Raw genomic sequence first — 12649 nt, 5'->3', positions numbered from 1 at the left:
CAGTTCCCAAACACTAAGGCCCATTTTGTTGACCTGCTCTGGCTTAATATTGAGTACCAGCACCTTAATGGTGTAGACTTAAAAGATAATACTTTAAGTTGCTTGGTCTGGCAGCAAGATACAAGATAGACTGAATAAATATGTTTCAGGATAGGTTGATTGGCTAAGGCATACTAATCTATCTGTGGATGTGGATCTAACATGGAACTTAGACTGAGATGATAGGAATAAACAAGAATGGGTTAAACCCAATAGTAAAATACAGTAGCTAAAACATGAGGTTCTGAAATCACACAGTGGGTTTGAATCCCTGCTCTGCCATGTATGCACTACATAAAATTGGGCAAGTTATTTCACCTCTCTAGGACTCTTTTCTCTTCTGTAAAATTGAGATGATCTTAGTAGCTTTAAAATCTGTCTTTTAGGACCATTGTGAGGCTTACAGGAGATAATATATATAGAACACTAAGAACTCAAAAAAAAAAAGGATGAAAAAAATGAGAAGAAATTTTAAAGAATATACAGGATACCATGACAGAATGCTTTAGGAGACAGAAAGAAATCTCTTTTTATGATTGAGCCTCGGAGACCAGAAGGAATATTGAGGCCACTTTGATATAGAAATTGTTGGGTTCAGGTGCCATTACTGTGGTATTCATTCCTATGGGAGATACCCTATGTAATTAGGGAAGTACAGGATTGATACACCAATGAAAGTTAACAATTGGCAATGTTGATTTGGGAATCATCTGTATACAGGTGATAATTGAAGCTAGGAGTGCATGAGCTCTCCAAATGTTTAAAAAATAAAGGCAGAGGGCTGAGGCCAGAGCTTGAGAAGCAGCAGCCTGAGAGGAGGGATCAATCAGATGTAAAAACCTCAAAGTGCAGCATCCTGGAAGATGATGCTTTCATCTCAACTGTAGGTGACTTGTTGTTCCTCCGTATTCTACACTGATATAATTAAAAGCAGTAATTAGAGCGAAAGCAGTACATTGTGAGGGAAAAGCACTAGACTAGTGGCCAGAAAATCTGGATTCTAACCCAGCTTAGTTAACTTGCTCTGTAGTCCTTAGTTGAATCATTTCCCACCTTTGGATCTCAGTTTCCTCATCTATAAAAGAAAAATGTTGGACCAGATGATCTATTAGACAGTTCTTTTGACTTTATGATTTTATGAATTACATACAGGAAGTTAAAAATGTTTACAATCCATAGCCACTGAAAGCCTTCCTCATATATTCCCACAGTCCTGTCACAGATGTTTAGTGACCTTACGAAAAGCAGGAGACATTGGACATACTTTCCTAGAAAAGTATTTCAAAAGTCTCTCAAATCTTCCTGTCTTCACTACAGGACTGTGTTTACTACAATTTTATTGAAGCGTCTGTGTTTTAACTGGAAAATACCTATATAAACTATGACAATCTGAATACACATTACAAATTGCAAGATTCATTATAAAAGGATCCTTCTTATAAAAGGATTCTCTTAGAGGTTTCTTCTCCCATAACTCTTCTTTAAAGTTTTTCTTAAAATTATAGTTGATTTACAAGGTTGTGTTAGTTTCAGGTGTACAGCATAGTGATTCAGTGATATATATATTCAGATTCTTTTCCACTATAGGTTATGACAAGATATTGAATACAGTTGGACGTTTATCTATTTTATATATAGTAGTGTGTATCTGTTAATCCCAAACTCCTAATTTATCCCTCCCCCCATAACTGTTAATATTTATATTTATGGTTTCCTACAAACATTTTTCCTACACTTTTTCTATATATGAAAGAAAAATAAAGGCTTCCTTATCTTGCTACAAAACAACTTCATAAGTCCTATTCCAGAGAGAATTCTAACCTCTTCTATTATGGTTTTTAAGATAATCCTTATGACTGTCCTATTGTTTTACATTCTAGCTAATTCATTATGCTTGTGCAAAGTTAAGAAAAAAGCTGTAGTGATAAGAAAGAACTATCTAGAGATGTCAATAATAACACTAATTTAACACTAATTTTTAAATATTTTAGTCTTGTAGTTTTGCCTATAGTCTAATCCTCACTATACTCTCCATGAGGTATATAAGAGTACTCTGTTTTACAACATTTTTCTTTTTTTGGACTTCCCTGGTTGCACAGTGGTTAAGAATCCACCTGCCAGTGCAGGGACGATCCCTGATCCGGGTTTGATCCCTGGTGTGGGAAGGTCCCACATGCCACAGAGCAACTAAGCCCGTGCGCAACAACTACTGAGTTTGCACTCTAGAGCCTGCAAGCCACAACAACTGAGCCTGCAAGCCACAACAACTGAGCCTGCGCACCACAACTACTGAAGCCCACGAGCTCTAGGGTCCACGTGCCGCAACTACTGAGCCCGTGTGCTCCAACTACTGAAGGCCACGCTCCTAGAGCCCGTGCTCCACAACAAGAGAAGCCACTGCAATGAGAAGCCTGTGCACCACAATGAAGAGTAGCCCCCACTTGCCACAACTAGAGAAAGCCCACGCACAGCAATGAAGACCCAACGCAGCCAAAAAGAAAAAAAAATTTTTTTTAATAAAATTAAATAAAAAAAAAATTTTATTTTCAGTTGCACTAGGTCTTAGTTGCAGCAGGCAGGCTCCTTAGTTGCGGCTCGCGGGCTCCTTAGTTGTGGCTTGTGGGCTCCTTAGTTGTGGCACACGTGCTCCTTAGTTGAGGCTGATAGGCTCCTTAGTTGCGGCTCGGGGGCTACTTAGTTGTGGCATGAGTGTGGGATCTAGTTCCCTGACCAGGGATCAAACCCATGCCGCCTGCATTGGGAGGTGGATTCTTAACCACTGCACCACCAAGGGAAGTCCCCCCAGTTTATAAAATTGAAGGCAATTTGCAGAGTGATTTTCCTGATTCCCAGGCTCAGATCAGGCTGAAATATAAAGCCTCTTAAAATTTTAATAGATATATCTTTTTCCCCAATATCATTAAGGTATAATTGGCATCTAATAAACTGCACATGATAGAAGTGTACAATTTGAGAAGTTTTGACACAGGTATACACCTATGAAACTATCACTATAATTAAGAAAATGAACATATCTATCACCCCAAAAAGTTTCCTCCTGCCCCTAAGTAATACCACCCTCCCACTCATCTCTACCCTGGCACCTTTTCATCCCCCAGCCCAAGTAGCCACTGACCTTTGTGTCACTATAGTTTGGATTACCTAGAATTTTATATCAATGGAATCACACAGCATGAATTGTTTTTTAGTCTGGTTTCTTTCACTCAGAATAATTACTTTGAGATTCATCCATGTTGTTGAGTATATCAGCTGCTCATTGCTTGTTATTCCTGACGAGTATGCCATTGTGTGGATAAACCACAGTGTGTTTTCCGTTCACCTGTTGATGGACATTTGGGTTGTTTCCAGTTTGGGCCTATTACAAATAATTCTGCTATGAATTCATGTATAAGTCTTTGTGGGTAAATACCTAGGAGTGGAATGGCTGGATCATATGGTAGGTGTATGTAGCTCTTTTAAAAATGGTCAAACTTTTTCCCAAAAAAGTTGTATCATTTTACATTCCCAACATGCAGTATATAAGAATTCCAGTTGTTCCACATCCTTGTCAACACTTTATATGATCAGTCTTTTTAATTTTAGCCATTCTAATAACTAGGGTGTGCAGTGATACCTCATTGTACTTCTAATTTGCATTTCCCTAATGATAATGATGTTGAGCATCTTTTCGTGTGCTTATGTTGTCATCCATATATTTTCTTTGGTGAAGTGCTTATTTAAATTTTTTGTCCACTTAAAAAAATTGGTTGTCTTCTTATTGAATTGTAATATTTCTTTATATATTCTAGTTAGAAGTCCTTTGTCAAATATACGTTTTGCAAGTACTTTCTCCCAGTCTGGGCCTCACCTTTTTGTTTTCTAAAGTGTGTTTTGAAAAGCAGAAGTTTTAATTTTGAGGAAGTGAAATTTATCACATGTAATTTTTTTCCTTTTATGGATTGTGCTTTTTGTGCCGTTTTCTTAATCTTTGCCAAATCCAAGGTGACTAAGATTTTTCTCCTATGTTCTCTTCTATAAGGTTTATAATTTTAGCACTTAAATTTAGATTTATGATCCATTTTTAGTTAATTTTTGCATATGATATGAGGACAGGATCAAGATTCTTTTCTTTATTTTTATTTTTAGCATATGCTATCCAGTTGTTCCAGCATCATTTGTTGAAAAGATTATCCTTCCCCATTGAACTGCTTTGCATATTTCTTGAAAATCAATTGACCATATTTGTGTAGGTCTGTCTCTGCACTCTATTCTGTTACATTGCTCTATTTGCCTGTCTTTACACCAGTAACACACTGTGTTAATTACTGTGTCTCTTATAAAGTCTTGAAGTCAGGTAGTCTAAGTCCCTCAACTTTGTTTTTCTTGATCAAAGTTTTGGCTACTCTAGGTAGCATTTTCATAGAAATTTTAGAATCAGCTTTGTAATTCCCACAAAATGAACCTGCTGTGATTTTTATTGGACTTGCCCTAAGTCTATAGATCAATTCAGAGAAAAATGACATTTTAAAACGATTGAATCTTCTGATCCATGAACATGATATATCTCTGTATTTAGATCATTAATTTCTCTCACAATATTTCAGAGTTTTCAATTTATATGTCTTTCACATTTTGGTCCAATGTATCCCTAAGTTTGTGTATGTGTGTGTTTGTTTTGGGGTTTTTTTGCTGCTAAATGGTATTTAAAAACATTCCAAGTCTAATTTTTCATTGTTACTATAGAGAAATAAACTGATTTTTATATACTGACTTGGTATCCTTCGAAACTCACTTCTAGTTCTAGTAGATTTTTTTGTAGTATTCTAAAGTATTTTTGTCTGCAAATACAGTGTTCTTTCTTTCTTTCCAACGTAATGCCTTTTTAAAAACTTCTTTGTCTGTTTTTTTTTTTTTAATTTTATTTATTTATTTATTTATGGCTGTGTTGGGTCTTCGTTTCTGTGCAAGGGCTTTCTCTAGTTGCGGCGAGTGGGGGGCCACTCTTCATCGCGGTGCGCGGGCCTCTCACTATTGCGGCCTCTCTTGTTGCGGAGCACAGGCTCCAGAACGCGCAGGGCCAGTAGTTGTGGCTCACGGGCCGAGTCGCTCCGCGGCATGTGGGATCTTCCCAGACGAGGGCTCGAACCCGTGTCCCCGGCCTTGGCAGGCAGATTCTCAACCACTGCGCCACCAGGGAAGCCCTCTTTGTCTGGTTTTATTGCACTGACTAGAACCTCCAACACCACATTTAACTGAAAGCAATTTTTCAGAAATAGTCCTCGACTCCTGGCCCAGATTAGGCTCAACTATAGGACTTTGTTGAATTTAATTAGATTTTTAAAAATCATTATGTATGGTTCATTATTAGGCTGTTAGTTTTTACCACATTCAAATATTCATCAAATGTTCAAATGTTGAACAATTACTGCATGCCAGGCTTTGTGCTGGTTGTCAGGGAGACAATCCTCAGTACACTCTCCATAAGGTATATAAAAGGAGTACACATAATACAACACTGTAAATCAACTACACTTCAATAAAAAAATTTTTTTAAGGGATACACAGACACATGGATCTGGCCCTAATGAAGCCTCACCACCTTACTGAGGCAGTTTAGAACAAGAGTTAAAAAGCACAGGCTCAGGTCTTCCCTGTGGCACAGCGGTTAAGAATCCCCCTGCCAATTCAGCAGACATGGGTTCGAGCCTGGTCTGGGAAGATCCCACATGCCGCAGAGCAACTAAACCTGTGTGCCACAACTACTGAGCCTGCGCTCTAGAGCCCCGAGCCAACAACTACTGAGGCCTGTATGCCACAACTACTGAAGCCCACGTGCCTAGAGCCCGTGCTCCACAACAAATGAAGCCATGGCAATGAGAAGCTTGCATGCTGCAATGAAGAGTAGCCCCCGCTCACTGCAACTAGAGAAAGCCCATGCGCAGCAACGAAGACCCAATGCAGCCAAAATAAAATAAATAAATTAAAAATATATTTTTTAAAAAAAGCACAGGCTCAGGGGTTCAGTCAGCTTGGGTTTGAATCTGCCTCTGCTCCTTACTGATTGGTTGACCTTGGAAAACTTGACTTTCTTAAGCCTGTTTCTTCAACTGTAAAATGAGAGTATTAATAATACCTACCTCATAGGACTGCTGTGCGGATTAAATGAATTAATACCTTCAAAGTACTCAGAACAGGGCTTGGCACATAGTAAATTGTCAACAAATATTATCTATTATTAGAGGGCAAGATTAGTTCTTGCAAGGTAAATCTACAAATGACTGCGGAAGGATGAGTGTGGCAACATGCCCAAGCATAAATAGTTTAATTTAGCTGCTAAGCCTAAAGGCGATAGTGAGAGTCATACCTGGGTCTAAACCCTTGCTCTGCTGTTTATTGGCTGTGCAACTTGAAGCCAACTATTTAAACAAGAGCAATGCCTATAAAGTGCCTAGTATAGTATTTGGCACACAACAGATGCTTAATATACAGCAATTATCCACTACGGACGTTCTGAAAAGCCATGATCTCGCCAACATGTGCTCATAATAATAATAGTTGCCATTTACTAGGGCTTACCATTTTGGACCCTGTGCTGGTTACTTTCTATATATTCCCTTTTATGCTTCTTAATAAGTGAGCATAATGGGCCCCCTTCATGATAAAGAAATGAGATGATCTTTGTGTAGCTATAACCAGTGGGAAGTTGAAGGCCTAATAAGTAGTGGCTTGGAATCCAACCCTTGACCAAACCGGGGCTCGCAGTGCCTTTGCCACCCGCTGGGCTCTCGATCAGGGGATGGGGCCAGGAGAGCCGGCACCCGCCAGGCCGCACCCACTGCGGCCCCACGCAGCCTTAGCCTCGAGGAGCCTGCCAGGCGAGGCCTCTTCCGCCGCCACTAGGGCACGGCCCCCTCCTTGGCCTCCGCCGCCACACTTCCCTATCGGATGGCCTCCGGGGCCGGGGCCTCGCAGGTCCTCAGGAGAAGCTGAGCCAGCTAGCCGAAGCTCTGGGGAGGAAGGTTGGGCACCGTCTCTAAGCAACGCGCTGGGGCGGGGGGAGGGGGCACGCCCTGTACGTCACTGAGGTGCGACCGGGCGGCGGTTAGAGCCGCCGCCGCCGCCGCCTGCGGGTCTGAGAGGCTGGCTGAGGCGGCGCCGCTGCTGCCGGAAGCGCGATGCCTTGAACCTGGGGTGAGCTCCGTAGCGTTGGTCTGTCGCCGCTTCCCCTGCCCGCTGCTCCACAGCCCTCGGACAGGGAGGAGAAACGCCGGCCAGGCCTCGACTGCCGCGCCGGGCTTCCGTGGGGAGACAAGCCCCGACCCGCCGCCGCCGTTTCTAGGCCTCGGCTTAGGGTGTGGAGCTGGCTTGGGAGGCCCTTCCGTGGTCGCACTGTCTCTAAGCCAGTGGTTTCCAGTGACAGAGCGTGGAAGTGGCTTGTCCCGTTTTGCGGGGGGGAGTGGTTCTGGGGGATCAGGAGACAGCTTTTCCTCCTCGAGCGCGGATCCGCTTTTGAATGTTGCCGCCGGCGCAGTCAGTCGGCCAGCGGACGTAGCTGTTGGTTCCGGGTGCAGGTGCGCTTGAGGCGGGGCGGTGGCGGAAGGGTGGTGGGTGTGTTGAGTTAACGCGCGAGTGAGGCTAGAAACCTGTGCGCGCCCGCCGCCCGGGACACCCCAGTTAGAAACCCTTGCCTGGGTGATGGCTCAGAAATGGCCAAGTCCGTCTACTTAACCCGTCCTCCCGTTCTAAATTAGCTTAGGCTGCTCCCCTTGCCAAAGGCCTGGCCTTGTCGAAAGCCACCGTGAGACCCGGCAGAGACCAGAAGTTTTCTGGCTACTAATTGTAGTATTCATTCTTGGAAAGGAAACTTTCTGTGTCGCTTTTGAAATGATTTCTTTGTTGTTTTTATCGTGTTACAGAATGTGAGTTTACTATTATTGTTCAAATTTATCCCCAGCCCCTTTAAAATTGCAGTGTACGTCCGTGTTCTGACCCTGTCCTATTTCACCGTGCCAGGTGATGCAGTTCTCATCTCTGGCGTATTTCTAAAGCGGCCGTGACACTTCCTATGGCTTACAACTCTTAGATCTTATGCATGAAGTGATTCTTTTCCACCTCCCCCCACCCCGCGCGCCCATTCTTCCTGCTATAATATGAGCTCCATCCGTTCTGAATTTCATCTGGAACGTGAGGTGACCCGGACCAACGATCCTAAATTAGTCGCCTCTATATTGGAAAGCCGTCTAAGAAGTGATGCTTTCTGAATTCAGAACTCAAAAATAGTATGAATATTTCTCCTTTCCTCTGATGCTGCCTGGCTGCAGTTTCTAAATATTTCCCTCCAGGATATGGTTGTGTGTTTCCAAAATGTGTTCTTTGTCATTTGATAAAAGTGAGTTTTATATTTGGTGTGTGTTGTCTGATCCTTCTTAGTTCACATTTAAGCACTTGGCACACTTCCTTTCCCTTTCTCTTCCCCAAAAGGCAGAGAATGTCCAGAGAGAATTCTTACAAATCTAGTTAGTGCATTTTTCCAGATATGAAATGTATTTAGTAAACACCCTGGTGATATCAGAAACCCATGTTTTCAGTCTCCAAGTACTATCCTTTTGTAGTTTTTCTTTGCATAAAATTTTCGTCTGATTAAGGTCTTTGAGCCCAGAACAGGCATTCTAGACTCTATAGTGGCTCTGACTAGTCTGATAGTTTCAATATGGTCTGTAATAACTGCTGTTACTTTCTTGTCTTGCAGGACAGCTGATAATCTGTTTACAGATCTAGAGTTTGAGTAAACAATGAGTAATAAAATAGGGACCTAGTTTTTAGTACTTAGTTTTTTTACTGATGCTAAAACGGACTTAACAGTGAAAATAGTTGATGATTATTTCAACTATAAATATCTCTTCGGTAAGTAAAGAAGTTGATACAAAATTTCATGGAGGTCTCAGAGAGGTTTTCTAAATACTACAGTATTTGTGAGCTAGTCATCTTGTATTTCCAGGCTTTTCATCTTTGCTTTAATCCTTTTATGAATGGATATGGTTTAAATTTTCCTGAAGGTTCTTTTTTTCCAGTTACCCATGATGTGATTTTTATAGCTTTACAAAGCATATTTGAACTACAGCAATTCATTTTGTTAGAAAAAGCAGTGATCAAGTGTATGTTACCACCCACTAGGGAATGTGGCATTTTTGGAATCCTTGATATTCTTATGAGTTTCAAAATAACAATTATTCTTTATTTAGAAAATCCTTCAAATGTTTTTTTGAAAGCACATTGTTATCCTGCTTGAAAGGACTAAATTATAGGGGCACAATAGTACGAGAGCTGCCAGTTCTTTGAGAAGTCTTGACCAGAGATTTATCTTTTGCTGAATTCGATGCCAGTGGTTTGCAAATTAAGTTCCTGTTCAATACTGCTGTTTCGTAATCTAGAGGGAAGTATTTTGCTCATACCAAATAATGAAAATTTCTCAATTTACATAAACATTAATGATACATTTTTACAATTTTATATTTTTTCTTCCATGTATTTTTTTTAACTTCAGCTTCTCTGCAACTAGTAGATGACTGAACAAGTTAACAAAACTCAAAAGAATACTAAGTTAATAATAAAAACCAGAAACTGTCAGCAATATTTACTGTATCCATTCATAAACATTTATTGTGTGCTTATGTATCTGCCAGAAGAGAGAACACAGCTACTACCCTCAAGAAGCTCACAGAGGGGGATGGTCAAGTGACCTAACTGATGATATGTGCTGTGATAGAAGAATGTGCCGAGTCACCAAAGAGGAACATTGAAAAACCTGTGGCGGGTGACTAGAGGGTGGCCTCAGCAGATTGTTTCATGAACATGCATGCACCCTTGATTGTGGTGTTCTTGCATCTAGATCACAGAGTCATATTTTTATGCCCATGATGGATGTTGACATTTATCATTTTATGGTGTTCAAAATGAACTGTAAATCCCGGGCTCTCTCCACTGAACCAGGTTGAGAACCACTTTTCCATGCTCTTTCAGTAGTCTCTAGATAGTGTTCCCTTTTAATCTGAGGAGTTAATAATTAGGTTTCCCAGATACCTGATACCAAGTGGAATTACAAGATAACAAGTTAATATGCTGCCTCAAATTATAGATTTTATTCAAAGTTAGGACACCAGTTCAAAACAATGCAGAAACAAAAGGGACCATTTTCTTTTTTTCTGGGGGGGCTACTTTTCATTGAGGTATAATTGATGTACAATATTATATAAGTTTCAGGTGTACAACATAGTGAATTATAATTGTTAAAGGTTATACTCCATTTATAGTTACTATAAAATATTGGCTATATTCCCTTTGTTGTACAATATATCCTCGTAGCTTACCTGTTTTATACACAATAGTTTGTATATCTTAATCCTCTATCCCTATCTTTCCCCTCCTCTTTTCCCCCTCCCCACTGGTAACCACCAGTTTGTTCTCTGTTATATCTGTGAGTCTGTTTCTTTTTTGTTATATTCACTAGTTTATTTTTTTAGATTCCATATATTAGTGATGCATATGGTGTTTGTTTTTCTCTGTCTGACTTACTTCATTACTTCAATTTCAGGTGTACAGCAAAGTGAATCAGTTATACATATACATATATCCACTCTTTTTTAGATTATTTTCCCATACAGGCCATTACAGTGTACTGAGTAGTGTTCCCTGTGCTATACAGTAGGTCAATATTAGTTAACTATTTTATATATAGTAGTGTGTATATGTCAATCCCAATCTCCCAATTTATCCCTCTCCCCCTTTCCCCCTTGGTAACCATAAGTTTGTTTCCTACATCTGTGACTCTATTTCTATTTTGTAAATAAGTTCATTTGTACCATTTTTTTAGATTTCACATATAAGCAATATCATATGATATTTGTCTTTCTCTGACTTAATTCAGTCAGTATGACAAACTCTAGGTCCATCCATGTTGCTGCAAATGGCATTATATTTCGTTCTTTTTTATGGCTGAGCAATATTCCATTGTATATATATATACCACACTTTCTTTATCCATTCATCCATTGATGGAGATTTAGGTTGCTTCCATGTCCTGGCTATTGTAAATAGCACTGCAATGGATATTGGGATGCATGTATGTTTTCAGATTATGGTTTTCTCTGCATATATGTCCAGGAGTGGGATTGTTGGATCATATGGTAGCTCTATTTTTAGTTTTTTAAGGAACCTTCATTTTGTTCTCCATAGTGGCTATACCAATTTACATTCCCGCCAAGAGTGTAGGAGGGTTCCCTTTTCTCCACACCCTCTCCTGCATTTATTGTTGTAGATTTTTTGATGATGGCCATTCTGACCGGTGTGAGGTGGAGGTTTGATTTGCATTTCTCTAATAATTAGTGACGTTGAGCATCTTTTCTTGTGCTTGTTTGGCCATCTGTATGTCTTCTTTGGAGAAATGTCTGTTTAGGTCTGCACATTTTTTGATTGGGTTGTTTGTTTTTTTGAAATAGAGCTGCATGAACTGTTTGTATATTTTGGAGATTAATCCCTTGTCAGTTGCTTCCTTTGCAAATATTTTATCCCATTCTGTGGGTTGTCTTTTTGTGTTTATGGTTTCCTTTGCTGTGCAAAACCTTTTAAGTTTAATTAGGTCCCATTTGTTTATTTTTGTTTTTCTTTTCATTACTCTAGGAGGTGGATCAAAAAAGATCTTGCTGCAATTTACATCAAAGAGTGTTTTGCCTGTGTTTTCCTCTAAGAGTTTGATAGTGTCTGGCCTTACATTTAGGTCTTTAATCCATTTTGAGTTTATTTTTGTGCATGGTGTTAGAGAATGTTCTAATTTCATTCTTTTACATGTAGCTGTCCAGTTTTCCCAGCACCATTTATTGAAGAGACTGTCTTTTCTCCGTTGTCATAGATTAATTGACCATAGGTGCATGGGTTTATCTCTGGGTTTTCTATCCTGTTCCATTGATCTATATTTCTGTTTTTGCACCAATACCATACTGTGTTGATTACTGTAGCTTTGTAGTTTAGTCTGAAGTCAGGGAGCCTGATTCCTCCAACTCCGTTTTTCTTTCTCAAGATTGTTTTCACTATTCGGGGTCTTTGTGTTTCCGTACAAATTTAAAAATTGTTTTGTTCTAGTTTTGTGAAAAATGCCATTGATAATTTGATAGGAATTGCATTGACTCTATAGATTGCCTTTGGTAGTATAGTCATTTTGACAATATTGATTCTTCCAATCCAAGAACATGGTGTATCTTTCCATCTGTGTCATCTTCAGTTTCTTTCATCAGCATTTTATAGTTTTCAGAGTACAGGTCTTTTGCCTCCTTAGGTAGGTTTATTTCTATGTATTTTATTCTTTTTGATGCAGTGGTAAATGGAATTGTTCCCTTAATTTCTCTTTCTGATCTTTTGTTGTTAGTGTATAGGAATGCAAGAGATTTCTGTGTATTGATTTTTTATCCTGAAACTTTACCAAATTCATTGATGAGCTCTAGTAGTTTTCTAGTAGCATCTGTAGGATTTTCTATGTATAGTATCTTGTCATCTTCAGTGACAGTTTTACTTCTTCTTTTCCAGTTTGGATTCCTTTTATTTCTTTTTCTTCTCTGAT

General features: G+C 39.7%; 1 protein-coding gene across 1 annotated transcript in view; it reads left to right on the top strand.

Annotated features, from left to right (window-relative positions):
* Positions 1-12649, top strand: part of RNF141 (ring finger protein 141) — a 61326-nt gene that overhangs the window by 6171 nt on the left and 42506 nt on the right. Inside the window, 1 exon segment of the mRNA XM_036861315.1 lies at positions 7146-7610. Coding sequence (XP_036717210.1) covers positions 7146-7610 — 465 coding nt within the window.

Source organism: Balaenoptera musculus, chromosome 8, assembly GCF_009873245.2.
Source record: "Balaenoptera musculus isolate JJ_BM4_2016_0621 chromosome 8, mBalMus1.pri.v3, whole genome shotgun sequence".
NCBI lineage: Eukaryota > Metazoa > Chordata > Mammalia > Artiodactyla > Balaenopteridae > Balaenoptera > Balaenoptera musculus.
This window is presented reverse-complemented; position numbering and strand designations above follow the sequence as displayed.